This window comes from Vipera berus, assembly GCF_964194415.1.
Source record: "Vipera berus genome assembly, chromosome: 1".
Taxonomy (NCBI): Eukaryota; Metazoa; Chordata; class Lepidosauria; order Squamata; family Viperidae; genus Vipera; species Vipera berus.
In genome coordinates, this window is record NC_138202.1 from 191,111,325 (window position 1) to 191,131,759 (window position 20,435).

The following is a 20,435-nucleotide window of genomic DNA, read 5'->3' on the forward strand; positions in this document are numbered from 1 at the left end:
AATTGCTGGAATATTTGTAAAAGCCAATGTTTATTTTGAATCGCGTCTTAAACCTGCAATAAAGCAAGACACTAACATAACCTATCGCGGAGCTCTTAAAACTTCTTCCCGACGATTTCCGATACGTGCTCGTCATTTCCGACAGGGGGTGGTGTCAAGCAGGAGGCACGGAACCTTCTCGCTAGGCTTTTGTTGCTTTTGTTTTCTAAGTTGCCTTAGAGCCGCTGGTCCCGCGCACACCCTCGCCCGCGGGTGCAGAGGAACGCACCCCCCCCGGGCTTTTTGTCCTGTGGCCGCTGTTGACGTGGAGTTGCGGGTGCTGCAGGCTTTGCTGTTTTGCGCAGCTCAGCACAGTCGGCCGGCGCGGTGTTTGCAGGCGAGGCCTAGGCCGTTCGAGGAAAAGCCGAAGCGATGAAAGGTAGCGAGAGGCGGGAACCGGGACCGAGGGAGGGTTGCTGTAACGTGAAAGCATCACGCGCGAGACAATGACTTTGCAGCTGAATTTATATATTCTTATATATAATATGATATATACATGTTAACTCAATATTGATTAGCAACAAGACATGTATGCATTTTAGTCACAAGATATGGGAATGGTTTATAGCCAATTTTTAAAGCATGATTTTTATGCTATATTTAATGCACGTTGAACATCTGTTAAAACCACGCTACAATCATTTGTCTCCCCCTCCCCAGGTAAATTCCATAATTTTACATATGCTTTGAAAAAGTACCTTGTATTGCTTTGAGTTTCCCACCGTTCTTCACTGTTGGGTAGCTGTAAACTGTAGTGTTCGGTGCTCCTGGCTACTTTCCTTGGTGACCAGAGGCAAGCTCGCCTGACAGTAACCAGCCAAGAGGCAGTGAAGGCCTTGTTTTGTTTATTGCAGCAAATGGGGAGAGAAGCTTATCAAATCTTGGTTCTCTCCAAAGTTTATCATCTCAAATCAACATCTTTATACATTTTCTGCACCAGCCACCACTTCCCTCCTTGTTCCCCATTGGCTGAGGTACTATGAGGTTACACTCTTTCCAATCACCTTCTACATATTTCCTGTTACATACTAAATCATACATCCATGTGCATTTAAATTAAGAGATAATATATGCAAGGTGTGTCTAATAATATTCAATAGGATTTTGTTTTTGAGTTCTGTGATATTTTATGGCTTCTTAGAACAATAGATTCTTTCCTGGTATTCAGTTTTAGTTTTGTCTTTCCTGTTATCCAATTCAGTTTTATTTTTGCTTTTCCCGTTTTTCAATTCAGTTTTATCTTTAAGCTAGCTATTTCCTCTTACAACTAATTCCTCTTACAATATTACATTTTGAAAACCATTCACTCAATCCTATCAGTAGTATTCTGTGAAGGAGAAATCATTACTTTTGTCTGCAGTATACATATTGTATATCGTACACTAAGTCTATGCTATATTTATGCAGTACACATTCATAGGTGTTTATGCTAATCCATAGTGGGGAGTGAGGTGGGATTAAGATGTCGGCTATCACCAAAAATGTAAATGAAAACTCTTTTTTGTTCATAGTTGACGCAGAAAGGCTCTGGAAGCACATGGGAAAAAATAAAATAGATAATATATTTGAGTGTATGCACAAGGCATTGTTGAGTTTGCAGCAGAAGATCAAAGATGGAACTGCAACAAGGGAAGGTTAGACATCTTTGTAAACTATCACACCTGAATTGAGAAATTAGTGAAACAAAACTCATACTCAGTTTTGCAGGTATAGTTAGTGATATTAAGTAACGTGTGCTATGCAGACAAGTTAAGCTTGCAGTATTTGATACAGTCATGCAGAGTTTACAGCTGAATTTAGTAAGCAAACCTATTTTTTTTCTGTTGTTGATCACATTGATTTCCTATGAGATAATTGGTAAGAGGTTGCATGCCAGTGATGGGGGTGAACTGAAGCCATGGAGCCATTCTTTCTGCTGTCTGTTTTGCCTTTCTCTTCCCTTTCTCCCTGTCCAGTGAGCTGACAAAAAGATTAGAGTATAAGATGCATCATTTACACAGGGCTTTTGCAATCCATGAATCTCCCTATAGATTTTTACTCTGAGCTTACTAGAATTAACCCACCATGACCTCCTTTGCAAGTATATTGTGAATATATTTAAATAAAGGATGAACTAGTTTTCCCCATTGTGCAGAAGGTTTTCTTTTTTAAAAATACAGCTTTTATAGAGCTCTTCTGATTTTCAGCTCTTTGAGGAGAGAGATCAGCTTAAGGGTGGAACCAGTTAGATGAAAATTTAGCATGCCTCCCTTTATTCAGGATATTTAATCAGATTCTAGTTAACCTTTATTTGTGTACCTTAATGTCTAGGTTGACTCCTAGCAAGTCACTGCAGTTTTCTTGGGAAAATCTTTTGGAAGTGGCTTGCTATTGGGTGGAGAGATAGTGACTGGCCCAAACTTACCCAGCAGGCTTCATGCCTAAGGCATAATCTCCTGATTATGTCTTTGGCCTTGTGCCTACACCAAACTGACTAAAGGAATGCTTTAATTTAGATTCTGCAGTGAGCAAATTGGTGATCTTGGCAGCTCCTTGCAGTTCTTATTCTGTTAAAATAATACATAAATAGGTGAAAAAAATGTCTCTGCACGTATGGAACCTGTTTGTTCCAAAACATGTACCTGTATTTGATACTAAGTGGTTGGGAATCATACTTGTCTCAAAATGTATGGAGAACTTCAGCTAACAGACATCAATCAAAAAGACCACTTTCCTGTTTATTAACATCTACATCATTTTAAAATGCTATATTTCAGTGCAGTTTTTTTTGTTTTTGTTATTTTAAACAGAATGCAATCAAGCTTTGGCACTTGTGAATCAGTTGGGTATGACTGACCTCTTACCTCTGGCACATGGTATGAAAAATCTTATTGCTCCACTATGACAGATGATGATATTTATTCCTTTCTATAGGCATTAGCCTCTTACCTAGCCATAAGAAAAGGCCTTACATATTGGCCTACGGCTGATTTTTCAGTAAGGGAATTAAGGAAATAAAGCCTGATTCCTATTGTCTACTCTCCATATTAGATTTTCCATTTCAGCAGATTCAATACTTGTGGTTTTAATTTTTCACAGAACGTAAACCTGGTATAGTCCTATCTTAAGAGGGACCCAAATTCAAATTTCATTGTGATACATCAAAAGCTTTTTAGTAAACATTTTAGGAAAGCTGAAGCTGGTCAATTTAGTATTCACCAATCTCCAGTAGCAAGGCATATAATTTTAATTCTCAGAATTGGGTCAGAGTGATATGTTGTCTAATTCATTGTTACCAAGCCCTTCCAGATTTTGGTTAGAAGAATTTACCTAGCATACTGCCTGACCTTTTTTTAGTGGAGATGGCTTTTACATGTGAAGCAGTTGTTTTTCCAATGATACGTTTCTGTGGATTTACTAATTGACAGACCTCAGTTAGCAGAATATTATGGAGTCAAATTCTTGCTGATTTACCTCTTTTAACAGCTATTGTTGTTTTATTAAAAGCTGTCTTTATCCATTGTTCATCACTTAAACAGGACAAAGAGTGCTCCTACTGGTGCATCAAATATAAGAGGAATGTCTTGCATCTATTTTGTCCTTAAGCTTGATGTCTAAAAGTACTGAAAGAAATTCAGCGCAACTTCTGCCCTTCGGATAGGTAAAACTACCAGACTCCATTTTGTGCATATGTTTTTATGGAGTTGGAGACATCAAGGTTTGCTCTTTGATCCCCAAGTTTTCGTTCTGCATGCACCCTCCAGCTTTGTGTAATCGTGATAGTGACAGATTAATTTATGTGCACTGGAGGTGGGCTGCATATTTCATGAACTCTGCGATGAGAAAGAAAAAGTGAATTCCTCCTCTATTTTATGGCATGGAAGTATGAGGGTAGTTCATTCATAGTTCATTTTAAACATTCATGCTGTCAGTAACACATGAAACACAAAATAGTCCTACAAAATATGGATGGGCAGAAATCATATTACAATAATAAATTAACATTTAAAATACTTTTTGCCTGATTAATGTTTCTATATGTTCATTAACATTAATTTTAATGATGCAATCAAATGCTTAATTGTGATAAATCTTAATTGTAATTTTAAATGTATACTTAAAGTTTTTATGTTCTTTTTCCTATTGTTGAAGAAGATAAGCATATATGCAAACTGGATTTACCTCTGTCTGCTTCAGAGATAATTACAAAAGATGCTGGAGATGACTTTTCTTTGTAAGTAAAACTCAACCCATAAATTGTCTTTTTACTCCTTTTAAATCAGAAGTTGAAACTTTATTTGGAAAATAAGGTGCACTAAATAGATTAGAGCTCTTCAGTCAAAATGACTGTTCTGAATATGAATTTCAATCTTTTCCATTATTTCTCTGTCTTTTTGTCTATTTACGTAGGTTCTTTGGATCTTATTTTATCTTCTCTCTCTAGATTGTTTTCCGTTTTTGCCCTCCTCACCTGCACTTCTCCAATTCATCTTCCTGACTGCTTTCCTAAACCTTTTTCTCCCTGCTCTGTCTTTTTCTAGAAATTGAAATGCCCTTGAATGGCAAATACATAATGACTTGACTGATCCACTTCTTTCGGATACTAAGATTGTGTAAACGAAACATTGCTGAACATTTTATGATCACTGGAGGAGGAATCTGCCTTGAGTCTTTATAAGCAAGCCTGTGTTGCCCAGTCAGCATAGTTAGATCAATTCTCTCGGGCATTGTTTGTGGAGATTCTCAGTCATCCTGGTCACAGTTGTCACAAAGTTGCTTTTTTCAAAGGCAACTGGACTGTTTTTTCCTTGCGGGAAAAGAAGACTTTTCACTTCTCATCCAAGAAGCGTCATTGGTTCTGCCAGAACCGATGAAGTTTCTTGGATGAGAAGTGAAAAGTCTTCTTTTTCCGCAAGGAAAAAAACAGTCCAGTTGCCTTTGAAAAAAGCACCTTAGAGATCTCTGTGGCTATGTGTGTCACTGATGGTGCACAGGAGGCTAGGGGAGACACATCTTCCTTCCCCAACCCAGGAACAAAGGCCAAAAGCCTTGGTGGAGCAGTGGGCTAATGCCTCCTTAAGTAACACCAGCTGCCTGCAATTAGTGCAGGTTCGCATCCCACCAGGCTCAAGGTTGACTCAGCCTTCCATCCTTCCGAGGTAGGTAAAATGAGGACCCAGATTGTTGGGGGCAATTAAGCTGACTTTGTAAAAATGCCGCTTGGGTGTGTGTGTGTGAAAGCCCTAATAAGCAGGCATATACATAGAATGAAGGCTACTGCTAAGCTTGTAAGCCGCCCTGAGTCTTCGGAGAAGGGCAGGATATAAATGGAATTAAAAAAAAAAAAAGAAAGAAGAATGGGGAGGTGGGCAGAGTTCCTGCTCTCCGGTTGAACATCTGGACACAGCATTTCCTGCAGTCCAGAATTGGAGTAGTTAAGCTCAGGCTCAACTTCCAAAGTAATATTATATTTTCACAATAGTAATCTCTCTCATTATTTGAATAAGTTTTATTCAGTTGCTTTTAGGCAAAATCTGTTCCTATATCAACAAACAGCCTACCTAAGCATAGTTTTCAGATTTGTGGATAAACAGGCTATTCCCACAGAGGCAGGTAGTTGTTCAGCCCAGGTTAACTTTTGCTCATTAATTTGCCAATACTATCAAAAACAATGCTGCAATTTTTATGTCCGTAAAGCTTACTATCAGTGATAATGTAACAAGAGAATCCTTATAAACATATCCTTCTTAGAAAATGTAGTTCATTGATAGAAGTCAGGTGTTTTTAAGTGTTTTGTGTTATGTTTTAGAGAGAACTTAGTGGAACTTAACAATATGAAAAGTGGGGGCCATTGCTACATAGATTAACAGAAAATTGTAGAAGTTCAATTTATAAATATTATTGGATCAAGATCATTGTGCTGCTTGCTTAATGCAAATAACGGTGAAAGCTGTCTGAATAATAAATATCCAGCACCTCTGTCCAAATTTTAGCCTACCTAAGCCAAATCCAGCATAGAATATCTAAGGGGTTCAATTAATACAATAGCTACTTGCCACTCTTTTTTTCATGTTGGATTCCCAACAGAATCCCTTTGCACTGAGATTATATACCAGCCTAGGCAGTTGTCACACACATCCCCATTTGCTATGAAGGTAGGATGTAAAAAAAGCATGCATCAGACATGGAGAGATTAAATTATTAGGTTCACTGAACAATATTATGTGTGAACAAATCCTAACATCTCACTGATTGCTTGACACTTTTTTTTAATTTTTACATGTATGAATATAAACGGCAGACTGGAAATTAATGAGGGAATGGATTTAAGAACTGGAGAATCCACAGAGACATCTTCCATATTCTACCAGGATCATGTCTGTTCTAAGAAATGTCTTTCGAAACGGCCATGGGATTCCTACAAAGGGGAAAACCCTTTGAAGTTGCCAATGCTGTGTCACTTCCAGAGATGGCATGCCAAAGCAGACTCTGGCTCAAAATCACACAATGTGATATACAAAGCTCCTTGTGGAAGAAGCCTGAGAAATTTCGAAGATGTGCAGAATTATTTATTTCAAACAGAATGCAGCTTTTTATTTCTAGATCACTTTTCTTTCAATACCTATGTGCAGTTATTCAGAAGCAGTCTGAATTCCCAGGCACTTGTCATTGATCCAGATATCAGCCAAGGGGCAGAGTCTGTACCAGTATCATTCCGTAATGACATCAGCCACGATCGGCTGCCTTGCTTTAAATACCGGAAGACCTCTTGGCCCCATGGATACTTCTTGAACAACTGCTCCAGAAGTTTTCTTGACTCCTGCAGCTGTACTGATGGTTGCATTGACAGGTGAATAATTGTCCATTTTTAAACAGCTTTTTAAGTATGTGCAGAGTGATCAATCAGTGGGGCGATGCCTGTCAGAACGAAATATGCCAAAAGTATATTTCTTTAAATAATGGCTTGTTAAAAGTATCTGTGGCTTCTACAAGATTTGAGATCAAACATAGACACTTGATTATTTTTGAATATTTATATTGCAGAACCTTGAAAGGCCCTATTTAAAGGGGAAAGATCAACTTGCATTGTAAAGGAATTATTTGTTGAAAGCCTTGATTTTTTAAACTTAAGGAAATATCTTCCCTGGAATTTGTAAACTTTTCTGTGTTATTGCTCTTTACTTGCATGTGAAATGGTAGAGCCTTAAGATGATTCTGTGAAATTACATAAGTGTGGAAATATGGCCATCAGTGGGAGAAGTCCATCAAAATTCCAAATGAAATACACCCAGGAAAGCACTTAAGTTATATATTTGCTTTCTCTGAAAATGTTATCACACCAAAATCCAGGGAATAAATGGGCCGTGTTGCTTTATTTCATATCCTTATTTCCACTAGAACTACTGTGTGCTTTCTAGGACAAAATGTACGTGCCTGCTTCTAACTAAAAGAGCCTTCTTGAAAGCTTCTATGTCTCCAAGAAATGGACCATCTCACGGTTATACTTATAAAAGGCTGGAGGAACCTATTTCTAGCGGGTAAGGAATACTATAGTTAAGTTTGTGCTGCTTGTTATGTATCTAATTTACTCACATGTTTCACAATAATAATAATAATAATAATAATAATAATAATAATAATAATAATAATAATAATAATAATAATGTTGGAAGGGACCTTGGAGGTCATCTAGTCCAACCCCCTGCTCAGGCAGGAAACCCTATACCATTTTGGACAAATGTCTGTCCAGTCTCTTCTTAAAAACCTCCAGTGTTGGAGCATTCACATCTTCTGGAGGCAGGTTGTTCCACTGGTTAATTGTTCTAACTGTCAAGAAGTTTCTCCTTAGTTCTAGGTTGCTTCTCTCCTTGATTAGTTTCCATCCAATGCTTCTTGTCCTGCCTTTGGGCGCTTTGGATAATAGCTTGACTCCCTTTTCTTTGTGGCAGCCCCTGAGATATTGGAACACTGCTATCATGTCCCCCCTCGTCCTTCTCGTCATTAAACTAGACATACCCAATTCCAGCAGCCGTTCCTTATATGTTTTAGCCTCCAGACCTCTAATCATCTTTGTTGCTCTTCTCTGTACTGTTTCCAGAGTCTCAACATCTTTTTTACATCGTGGTGACCAAAACTGGATGCAGTATTCCAAGCGTGGCCTTACCAAGGCATTGTAAAGTGGTATTAATACTTCACGTGATCTTGATCCTATCCCTCTCTTAATGCAGCCTAGTACTGTGTTGGCTTTTTTGGCAGCTGCAGCACACTGCTGGCTCATATTTAAGTGATTGTCCACTAGGACTCTGAGATCCCTCTCACAGTTACTACTATTGAGCAAGGTACCACCTATACTATACCTGTACTTTTGGTTTTTCTTGCCTAAATGTAGAACCTTACTTTTTTCACCATTGAATTTCATGTTGTTAGTGCCCAGTGTTCAAGTCTGTCCAGATCCTCCTGTATCTTAAGCCTATCTTCTGGAGTATTGGCTATTCCTGCCAGTTTAGTGTCATCTGCAAATTTAATGAGTTCCCTATCTATCCCCTCATCCAAATCATTGATGAAGATGTTGAAGAGCACTGGGCCCAGAACAGAGCCTTGGGGCACCCCACTACATACTTCCCTCCATGTAGATGCGGTTCCATTGAGGACCACACGCTGAGTATGGCCAGTCAGCCAGCTATGAATTCATCTGGTCGTGATTCTGTATATAAATTCTTTTGCATTGCTGTTTTATATTATTACGGCTGGCTGCACAGTCACCCAGATATTTACGGTTAGGGTTTGGCATTCTTATCCACCCATGAGGCCTTCCCAAGGACCCAGGATAGGCATCTGTTGCTGTTTAATGATATTAAAGGCACACAGGTATAAGCTGTTCCAAATAAATTGAAACTGCAATTTACAATTGACTGATAGTGATTTTGCTAGTGCTGTTGATGTTCAAGCGATGCTCCAGCTGGCTGCATATACAGGCAGTATTGAGTAGCAAAGATGGTGTTTTTCCATACAGCTTCAGATATTGTTACTATTAACTACCACTACTACTACTACTGTTATTCTGGTGTCCTGAGTCTGGGTTGATTCCAGGCAACTGCAGTTTTCTTGGAAAGGTTTTTCAGAAGTGGTTTATGGTGTGCCTGCTTCCTGCTAGGGCTGAGAGAGTGGGATGGCCAACGTCACCCAGCTAGCTTCATATCTCAAGGCGGGACTACAATTCATGGTCTCCTGGTTTCTAGCTTGGTGGTTAATCATTACACCAGACTGGCTCTCCCTTTTAAATAACAGTTTATAATATAATTATTAGAAAGTTTGTTTCTCATTTCACCAAGGAACTAAAGGGGGAAGAAATGCAAATTATATTGAAGAATCTAGGTTTGAGCTGGATATTATGGTACTCTCAAATGGCTAATGTGTTTGCAACCCAGGCTTAGACTTGAAAGTTATAGGCAGTTTTTAGAGCATTTTAATTGTCCTGAATTGACCTATTTACCAATTTGCGTTATATGTAAACCTGTCCTTCATTACTTACATGAGGAGCATTCTAAAATAAAACTTTGTAAAGATGTTGCTTTGGTCAGTGTTTGTTTTGAGTGTGTCTGATATCCTTGACTTATTAGTGTTCATTTAATGATGGCTTGAAGTTTTGATTAGAAACTGGTTGGAAAAAGTGCCTTAAAGTTACAGCTGTCACACCATCCCCATAGGCATGTGATTGTAATCAGGCGCTTGGCACCTAGCTTGCATTTACAAGTAGTAAATGTAGTCATGTGATTGCAATTTTCAACTTTTCCAACAGCTTCCAACAAGCAAAGTAAATTGGGGAAGCCAGATTTGCCAAATGACTGCAATGATTCCCTTAATATCTGTGATAAAAAAAATAGTTGTAAAATCAGATCTAGTCATGTGATGACTTGCTTATGACTGCATCGATTTACAGAATCGTAGGACTTGAAGGGACCTTGGGGGTCTTCTAATACAGCCCCTCCCGAAAGCAGGAGTCTTCATTGCATCCTGAACAAATGGTTGCCCAGTCTTTTCTTGAGAACCTCCAATGATGGACATCCTACAACAGAAATTCCCAATTGTGGTTATAAGTCAAGAACTATCTGTACTGTATTGTGTGTCTGGATTGAACCTAGGTAGAATAGAATAGAGCTGGAAGGGACCTTGGAAGTCTTCTAGTCCAGCCTCCTGCTCCAGCAAGAGAACCTATACCACTTCAGACAAGTGACTGTCCAGTCTCTTCTTAAAAACCTCCAGTGACGGAGCACCCACGATTTCTGAGGGTAAACTATTCCACTGGTTAACAGTCCTCAATGTCAGGAAGTTTCTCCTTAATTCCAGGTTGCTTCTCTCTTTGATCAGTTTCCAACTATTGTTTCTTGTCCTGCCTTCTGGTGCTTTGGTGAATAATGTGACCCCCACCTCTGCTTTGTGGCAGCCTCTCAGATACTGGAATACTGCTATCATCTCTCCCCTATTTCTTCTTTTCTTTAGATTAACAAAACCCAAGTCCTGCAGCCGTTCTTCATATGTTTTAGTCTCCAGGCCTTTGATCATCTTAGTTGCTCTTCTCTGAATTTTTTCCAAACTCTCAACATCTTTTTTGTGATATGGTGACCAAAATTGGCTGCAGTATTCCAGGTGTGGTCTTAATAGGGTTTTATAAAGCGGTACTAATACTTCGCGTGATCTTGATTCTATGCCTCTGTTTATACAGCCCAGGATTGTATTAGCTTTTTTGGCTGCTGCTGCACACTGCTAGTTCATAGTCAAGTGATCGTCCACTAGGAGTATTAATAAATACTTTCTCTGCTAAAGAATTGCAATAGTTGTTCAATCTAAAGACGCAATAAATAAATGCATTCATCTAGGAATGCCAGTTGTTAATATATAAAGTCTACATTTTTAAAACATTATCCATCTTTGTATATTTTAAGAATTCTCATGTGTTGCTAGACCATTTGTTGATTTCCATTTGCCCAGTCAATTGGGCTGAATCTTGTACTGTTCATACATTTGTTATTTTCTTGAGAAACCTGCTGTTTTGCTATAGTGTAGTAACTGAATTGTCTTGCCTTGTGTTCATATGCTCTTTGCCTATTTTTCTTCATCTTTCTCTGTCCAAGCAAGCAGCATCCATATCGGAAGACCCAAAGGAGTGAATTTCTCTCTCTCTCTCTCTCTCTCTCTCTCTCTCTCTCTCTCTCTCTCTCTCTCTCTGTGTGTGTGTGTGTGTGTGTGTGTTTGTCTGTCTGTGCTCACACACACTTTTATGCTTTTCCTCATAATCCTCCTTTATCTTTGTGTATCAGAATTTATGAATGCAGCTTGCTGTGCAGCTGTGACAAGAACAGGTGCCAGAACAGGTTGGTACAGCACGGCCTTCAAGTTCGCTTACAAGTTTTCAACACTGGAAAGAAAGGCTGGGGAGTCCGCTGCCTTGATGACATTGACAAGGGAACATTTGTTTGTACATATGCAGGTAGAGCAAAAGTATTTAAGCACAGATGAAAACTGATTTTATTTTATATGTGTCTACCCTCATGCACATATTATACACACAGACACACACAAACAAACACAATAGAAGATTGAGTCATTGCTGAACATTTCAGTACTGAGTAAACATTATATTCCAATGTTGAATTAATAATTGCATAAATATTGGTTGATGTTAATTTGTTTCTGTAGGAACAGTTTCACCATTTCTTCTGTTTTCAGGCTATGTAGTTAATTAGGTATCTCAAATAGATTCTTTACTTATAAAAAAAGTGTTTAAAGAAATCAGTATTCCAGTTGTGATTTTATATTACTTAAAAGAATCTTGTCTAGCATCTTGTCCTGACTGACTAGGCAATATTCTCTCTGCGAAGCTGTCTGCAGAACTAATACTGCATTTTATTTATTTTATTATTTTTATACTGCCTTTATTTATAAGTAACTCAAGGCTGTGACTATACATAATATTCCTTCCTTTTCCTTTTTTCCCCACAACAACAACCCTGAGAGATGGCAGGACTAGAACTCACAGTCTCCAGGTTTCTAGCCTGGTGCCTTAACCATCAACTGGCTTGACCCAGCCTCTTAAACAGCTTTATTTCAGGGTCATTGCTATGTCCTCTTTCATAGCTATCAGTGATAATTGCTTTAATTGTATATTATATTAGAATTTATAAATATATGTAAGCACCTTCTCCCCACCCCTAAAGAAATGTGCATGACATAGTGAATACCACTCTGAAAATTTTGGAGCTGTTTAATCAGCAAATTGCATTTTAGAGCTTTGAGATTTATGAAATGCTCCAGTTGGTTTGGAACAATCTTTGTACCGTATTTTCCGGCGTATAAGACGACCCCCTACTTTTAAGAAGTTTTTCAAGGTTTTTTGTCTTATACGCCGGAAAATACTTACATGCCCTGCCCTCCCTGTCCGTCGCAGAGGAGGCGAAGGCCCGACTGGCCCCGCCAGCCCTCCCACTGCTCCCGCGCTTCTGCTGGCCCCCGAGACACAGCGTTTCCCGGGCAGCAGGCAGCGCCGGAGGGCAGCCGCCACCCGCCACGGCCGGCGCCCCTCCTGCTTCCCCCCCCCCAGGCCTTGAACTTCTCCCATTCGGCGCAGGGCAGGGCAGCTCCGCCCGCAGCCTCTTTTTCATGTGCCGCTTCCCTCTCACCGTCGGCCGAGGCACGCTCGGCCCGGGCTCCCAGTCCCTCTTCCCGACCGGCTTCCCGCCCTGCCCCTCATGGAGCTGGACTGGGCGTGCAGCCTCTCGGTGTGGCTGCTTTTCCTGGGCAGCCTGGCGGTGCAGCTCCTGCGCTCGGACCTGTTGCTGAGCCGGCGGCTGCTGCTGCGCGTGGGGCTGCTGCCCCTCAGCGCCGCGCTCATGGCGGCTGCCTGCTGGCTCGTCTGGGCCAGCACCGCCCGGCGGAAGCGCAGCATCGGACGGGAGCAGGACTTCCCTGCCGGCTCCCGTCCGACGCTCTTAGGGAAGAGCGAGCCGGCAGGGAAGTCCTGCAAACGCACGCGCACGCAGGACTTCCCTGCCGGCTCCACGCTCTTCGCTCTTGAGGCAGCTGCTGCCTCGAGAGGGAAGAGCGAGCCGGCTCTTCCCTCTTGAGGCAGCAGCTGCCTCAATAGCAAAGAGCATCGGACGGGAGTCGGCAGGGCAGTCCTGCACACGCGCGAACTCCCCAGCTGCTAAGGAGCAGCCGGGGAGTGCGCGCGTGCGCAGGACTGCCCTGCCGGCTCCCGTCTGACGCGAGGGAAGAGCGAGCCGGCAGGGAAGTCCTGCAAACGCACGCGCACGCAGGACTTCCCTGCCGGCTCCACGCTCTTTGCTCTTGAGGCAGCTGCTGCCTCAAGAGGGAAGAGCGAGTCGGCTCAAGAGCGAAGAGCGTCGGACGGGAGTCGCCAGGGCAGTCCTGCACACGCGCGCACTCCCCAGCTGCTAAGGAGCAGCCGGGGAGTGCGCGCATGCGGACTGCCCTGCCGGCTCCCGCCAGACGCCACCCACTGATTTTCCGGCGTATAAGGCGACTGGGCGTATAAGACGACCCCCCAACTTTTGAGAAGATTTTCAGGGGTTCAAAAGTCGTCTTATACGCCGGAAAATACGGTAATTAATAAAATATTTCAGTATATTCTCAGCTGCTAAAAGGGAGGGCTCTTCTAACATCATCCTGTAGGGCTATTTTAGTCCCTGTCAGTTTTCCCTTTCCCACATCTGACATAATAGCATCTGGGAAACTCAGAGGTTCTTCTGAAGTTGTGCATAGTTTTTTGAAATTTTAGTCTGCATCATGTTTGCACGTAGTTTATCTTGAATGTAGAAGTAGAACTGTATCTCCAGAGCAGAAACCACTTCTTTATTTTTGGATGATCTGGTTTTACTTCCAGATCATCCAAAATTCACTTAAGCAAGTGGCTAAGCACTCAACCACTTAAGACTGCTACGTGAGGAAGAAAAATATTCAAGTATGTCCTCACTGTAATCTGTCCTTGTTCAGCCTGTTTTGTTTTTGTGGGAGGAGGTTTCACTTTTCTTGTGGCCACAGTATGCTAATGGGTTTCTTGTTTCTCATTACCCCACATAGACTTTAGTTCTGTCAGTTTTTACTGTTGGTGATTACAGTTCAATGGAGCGATAAATAATGTCGTAATCTGAAATTAATATTAAATGTTGTATTCCTATCCTGTCTTTAGATTTAGACTCTGTAACGTATAAAATATATACAACCAGTAGGGCAAGGGAAAGTCCGCTTTAGGCATATCTGAGATATCTTTTTTGCCCTCCTTAAATACTTCTCTGTTTTTACTGCCATACTTGGTGTACAAATTTCATATATACTGTGTTTTATTCTAGGGAGATTGATGTCCAGAGATGAACATTACCAGGGTAAAAATAGTGGTGAAGTTGAAGAAGAAGTTACCAAGAATACCAACCAGAGTTTATTTTCAAGAAAGAGAAAACTGGGTACAGTCTGTTCTGATTCAGAAAATGAACTTATTCAGGACACTGGAAGACAACAATCTTTACATATGAATGCTGAAGGTCAACCAAATCGGTAAGTTAACAACAATTACATCTTTAAATAGTTATCATTTCTTCACTGTTTGAATCTGGATAGAGCCACTTTTATGGTCCATCTAGTACTGACTCATTAATAGCGTAAACATGTAATGTGTACTAACAACACAAGCATTTAAAAATCCATGTTAGATCAGAATACATACACAATTGCTCTGAGTAAGCATGGCTCCTCTCCCCTCGATATTAAGTAACGAGGGAGGAGTTTGTTAGAGAATCTGATTCTTTGATGGTAGTAAAGAAAGAGAAAGAAGTTAAGCCCACCTATCAGACCCAGAGAAGATACAATCCAACTGAGAATTATGTGTTCAGAATACTAAATGAGAATAGTGTTAGAAAGTTGAAATTATTTTACATGTGCTTGAGGAAAATGACTGATTTCTTTCAAGACAAACTTTTAGGCTTATTCTCCACTGTGGCTGAGCCTACCCAAATTATTCCTTTTTCATCTTGCCTCTCCTGATGCTTAATCCTCACCTCTAAATTTTAACAATCCTCTATATTTTCTTCATTGTTGTGTAATCCTAAGAGCATTAAACATATGTTTTAAATGTCCATATGTTGGAATGGTGGGGGAGGGGCCTCCAGGTGACTAAAGGGGAAAGCATTTTCCCATTATTTTATAACCATAGTTGAGGCTAAAAAGAAAGTGGTAGCAGTAAATATTTGCTGAAAACAATAAATGTTGGATCATTCTAAAATAGAACAGGCCCAGTTGTGAAAAAGAGTCTTACAACACTCGAAGAAACAACATGCAGCAAACCAACCCCTTCTGCCCAATCCTACCCAACCAGAAGCAACCCCATTAAAACTGAGCAATCAATTTCTCCCTTTCCTTAAAAGGAAACATGCAGGCCCACAACCACCCCCTCAAAGAAGACATGCAGACTCCTAGTAAAGAAACAACTTCAAATAATCCTAAAAAAGTCACCTCAAATATCCCTTAAAAAGTCACATCAACAAACGCACCTGAGACAAACAGAAAACAACCCAAGAAGCGTGGGAAACCCTGAAAAACACGAACACAAAAGCCCAGATCAGCACAGTACTATTGAGAAAGAAAAACAAGAAATCCAGGAAGAAACCAGCATGGCTGCACAAAGATCTCACTAACAAACTAAAAGACAAAAAGAACAAATACAAAAAATGGAAAGAGGGGCACATAACCAAGGCTAATTATCAGCAGACAGCCGGAACATACAAAGAAGAAGTCAAGAAAGCAAAGGCTCAAAATGAACAAAGACTTGCAACAGAAATCAAGGACAATAAAAAAAGTTTCTTCCAACACATTGACAAGAAAAAAGTCAAGGAAACTGTAGGCCCACTACAGAGAAAAGATGGCAAGGAAATTACAGGCAACAGGGAGAAAGCTGAGCTGCTTAACTCATACTTTGCGTCAGTCTTCACACAAAAGCAAACCATAGCCCAACACACCAAAAAAACCACTGCAATAGACATACTTGAAACAAAAATCAAAATAAGCAAGAAAATGGTAAGAGAACACCTATCCAATCTTGACGAATACAAATCATCAGAACCTGACAGATTACATCCCATAGTTCTGAAAGACCTGGCAGATGTTATCTCAGAACCATTGCACCACATCTTCCACAAATCCGAGGATTGGAAAAGGGCTGATGTGGTCCCCATCTTCAAGAAAGGGGGGGGGGAAACGGATCCAGGAAACTACAGACCAATCAGTTTAACATCAATACCTGGGAAGATCCTAGAAAAGATAATCAAAAAACTGATCTGCGAACAACTAGAAGCATACAAAGTCATAACTAGCAGCCAGCAGGGGTTTCTTAAAAACAGATAATGCCAGACCAATCTGATCTCATTCTTTGATAAGGTAACTAGTAGACCAGCAATATGCAGTGGATGTGGTATACCTAGATTTCAGTAAGGCATTTGACAAAGTAGACCACAACCTACTCCTTGGTAAACTAGAAAAAGGTGGAATACACAACATCACCACCAGATGGATCTGTAGCTGGCTGACAAACCGTGCTTAATGAGTAGTTCTCAACAGCACTACATCCACATAGAAGTAAGCAGTGCTTTTTTTGTAAAAGAAAAAGGTGCCGGAACTCACACATGTCATACAACCTGCCTTGCCTATCCTACAAGGTTCCATCCAAAAAAGGTGCCGGAACTCCGTTCTGAGCGTTCTATGAGAAAAAAAGCCCTGGAAGTAAGCAGTGGGGTACCACAAGGTTCCGTCTTAGGCCCAGTACTCTTCAATATCTTCATTAATGACTTTGATGAGGGAATTGAAGGGGAACTCATTAAATTTGCAGAACTCATTAAATTTGCAGATGACACCAAACTGTGAGGAGTAGCCGACACCTCAGAAGACAAACTCGGGATCTAAAAAGATCTTGACAAACTCGAACAATGGGCCCTATCCAACAAAATGAGTTTCAATGTGGAGAAAAGCAAAGTCTTACACTTAGGCAGGAAAAACCAAAGGAACAAATACAGATTGGGAGAGACCTAGCTCAGAGGCAGCAACTGTGAGAGGGACCTTGGAGTCCTGGTGGACGATCACTTAACTATGAGCCAGCAGTGTGCAGCAGCAACCAAAAAAGCTGATACAGTCTGGGTTGTATAAACAGAAGCATAGAATCAAGATCACACGAAGTATTAGTACCACTTTACAAAGCCCTATTAAGACCACACCTGGAATACTGCATCCAATTTTGGTCACCATATCACAAAAAAGATGTTGAGAGTCGAGAAAATTCAGAGAAGAGCAACTAAAATGATCAAAGGCCTGGAGACCAAAACGTTTGAAGAACGAGTGCAGGACTTGGGTTTGGTTAGTGTAAAGAAAAGAAGAAATAGGGGAGACATGATAACAGTATTCCAGTATCTGAGGGGCTGCCACAAAGCAGAGGGGGTCACATTCACCAAAGCACCAGAGGGCAGAACAAGAAACAATAGTTGGAAACTGATCAAAGAGAGAAGCAACCTGGAATTAAGGAGAAACCTCCTGACAGTGAGGACAATCAACCAGTGGAACAGCTTACTCTCAGAAATCGTGGGCGCTCCATCGCTGGAAGTTTATAGTTTATGAGTCCCTTTGGGAGAAGGGCGGTATACAAATCTCAATAAATTAAATTAAATTAAATTAAATTATAAAAGAGATTGGACAATCACCTGTCTGAAATGGTATAGGTTCTCCTGCTTGAGCACATGGTTGGACTAGAAGACCTCCAAGGTCCCTTCCAGCTCTATATTCTATTCTATTCTATTCTATTCTATTCTATTCTATTCTATTCTATTCTATTCTATTCTATTCTATTCTATTCTATTCTATTCTATTCTATTCTATTCTATTCTATTCTATCATACAAAAATGCAAATCATAATAATATTACACAATGTGGCGATGCCCTTGAATACAGTAATTCTAAAAACTTCTTAGTATATAAATGATTCTTTAATGCCATAAATCTCTTGTCAAATTATGTAGATGCTGGACTTTCAACATAGTTCAATTAATAATAATTAATAATAAAGAAGCTCTTTTTTCAGTAGAATGTGCTTAATCTCCCAAATGAATGAAACTCTCAAGTGGATATGTAAGTCTGTTTACACAACAAAAGGTTTAGGTAAATTAGTAGTCTTTGTAGGCATTTACCGATACAATATTTCCACAAGATGACAAGGAATTTGCTGTAAACACTGGACAATTACTAGGACAACTATTACAATTAATAATTAAAAAATAGTTTAAAGAATTCTACTTTAACGTATGCTATATAAAACCATGTTTCTGTTAGCAGAATTCAGAACTACACTTCATACAAGAATTGGAATGTAGAAACTATTGCAAGACCTAAAACTAAAACATCACTTCTTCAAAGACACCAGCAAGAACTGGTAAGTATTCTGCATTTATTTTTGGACTGCCTTGTTGGGTTTTTACTTTTCTTTAATCTATAATTCATCTGTTTCAAATTTCTTCTGTTTCTACATTTGATAGCCAGGTGACAGGGAAAGATCTTAATTTGCTCAGAGAGTAATAATGTAGTACCGTAGTAATAATGTAGTACCAGCTGGGGAATTTGGGGAGCTGAAATCTATGTATCTTAAAGTTAGTGAGGTTGATGAACTATCCTATGCCATCCCATCCTTCTCTTCCCCCCAGAAGAATATATATAGATATTGATATAGATAGACATAGATATAGATACTGCTCAAAAAAATAAAGGGAACACTTAAACAAGACAATGTACTGTATTTAAAAATAGGATGTCTTATTTTCTGTTCCCTTTATTTTTTTGAGCAGTATAGATATAGATATAGATATAGATATAGATATAGATGTAGATGTAGATATATGAGATTGCAGATAATCCTCAATTTATGATTGCATTTGGGACCAGAATTTCTGTTGCTATTCAAATGAGTCATGACTGAATTTATGACCTTTTCTGCCACAGTTGTTAAGCAAATCACTGTGGTTTTGAAGTGAATCTCAGGGTTGTTAAGTGAATCCAGCTTCCCCCATTGATTGTATTTGTTGAAAGCCAGGCAGGAAGCTCACAAATGACAATCATGTGACCCCCCAGGATGTTGCAACCTTCATAAACACACGCATGGTTGCCAAGTGCCCAACCAAGGGGGATGCTGCTGCATAATAAATGTAAGACCAGTTATAAGTGACTTTTTTCTGTGCTGTTGTAACTTCGACAGGTCACTGAACGAATGGTTGTAAGTTGAGGGCTACCTGTACTGTTTAGATATGTGTCGATTATTCTGAGCTTGAAATAACTATCTTGAGATTAAATCAAGCTGTTTTGACCTTCATGAATGTGCTCCAACATTTCATTGAACTGACAAATGAAATTGTAGTTGTCCAGTTCAAATTTGAAAAGACTATTTTGCATTTGAGCAGTTCTGAGTTTTAAACATTTCATGAACTTTTGCCATTAGGAGAAGTAAAGAGATTTGGGTTTGCACAAAGAGGGAGTTAGAAATGAAATATAAATGGATTCTGACAGAGAGTCTGAGAAAGGAGATTATTTTAGGATAGCACTGTTTGTCGAATCTACTTTTAAATTTGTCCTTCCATGTTGGATACATGAGAGTACTCTGTTTCACAGACTGATCCTCCCTAAGTTTGAGTGGAGACCAGGAGAGTCTGTTAGAGTTAATCTTTATTTATCTTAGCTCACCCTTGGCCAATATGTCCTGTGGAGCTATATGAAAACTAGAAAATGTGTTTGTTCTATCTGAGACCCAAGAAACTAAATAGTTTCTAGAAAAAAGTTCAAAACCTTCAGAAACCAACAAAAGAAATCCAGGATTAAAATTCCTAGTTTGTTTACTCTTACTAGATTTCTTTCTTCAAAGGGAATTGCTGATGCCAGCTCTGATGAAGACGAAAGTTCTTTGTGTCATATGTCAGAAACAAGAAGAATAACTCCAGCAACCAAAAAAAGAGATGAAAGTAAAGTTGCACCATTTTTTTCATTTTTAACAAATTTGCAAATAAAATTGCATATCTCAAAGTCACTATTAAAGAGTTAAAAGCACTACAGTCAATAAAGTCAACATTGCATAAACATAATGCTAAAATCTAAAAGCATGAAAAATTCTTACCAGTACAGAAAAGACTGTAATATTCTATTAATATCACATCCAGCCTTTGCCATGGGTTTCTTACCTCTGTAGGCAGATAGCCTCAAATATTACCTCCCTGATACTCTGAAGAGTTTTTTGCAGTGATGATCTACTTGTTTGGGATAGTTCAGAATTTATGGCTACCTAGTACACAAGCTAACCTCTTGCTGTGGGGTCTTATACATATGTAGC

General features: G+C 39.8%; 1 protein-coding gene across 1 annotated transcript in view; it reads left to right on the forward strand.

Annotated features, from left to right (window-relative positions):
- The first annotated feature begins 284 nt into the window (after nt 1-284).
- Nucleotides 285-20,435, forward strand: part of SETDB2 (SET domain bifurcated histone lysine methyltransferase 2) — a 30,506-nt gene continuing 10,355 nt past the window's right edge. The window contains exons 1-10 of the mRNA XM_081313429.1: nt 285-418; nt 1,551-1,673; nt 2,829-2,894; nt 4,171-4,252; nt 6,320-6,868; nt 7,437-7,556; nt 11,337-11,506; nt 14,385-14,586; nt 18,401-18,497; nt 19,974-20,070. Coding sequence (XP_081169555.1) covers nt 412-418; nt 1,551-1,673; nt 2,829-2,894; nt 4,171-4,252; nt 6,320-6,868; nt 7,437-7,556; nt 11,337-11,506; nt 14,385-14,586; nt 18,401-18,497; nt 19,974-20,070 — 1,513 coding nt within the window. The 5' untranslated portion in view covers nt 285-411. The remainder of the gene's footprint in view (nt 419-1,550; nt 1,674-2,828; nt 2,895-4,170; nt 4,253-6,319; nt 6,869-7,436; nt 7,557-11,336; nt 11,507-14,384; nt 14,587-18,400; nt 18,498-19,973; nt 20,071-20,435) is intronic.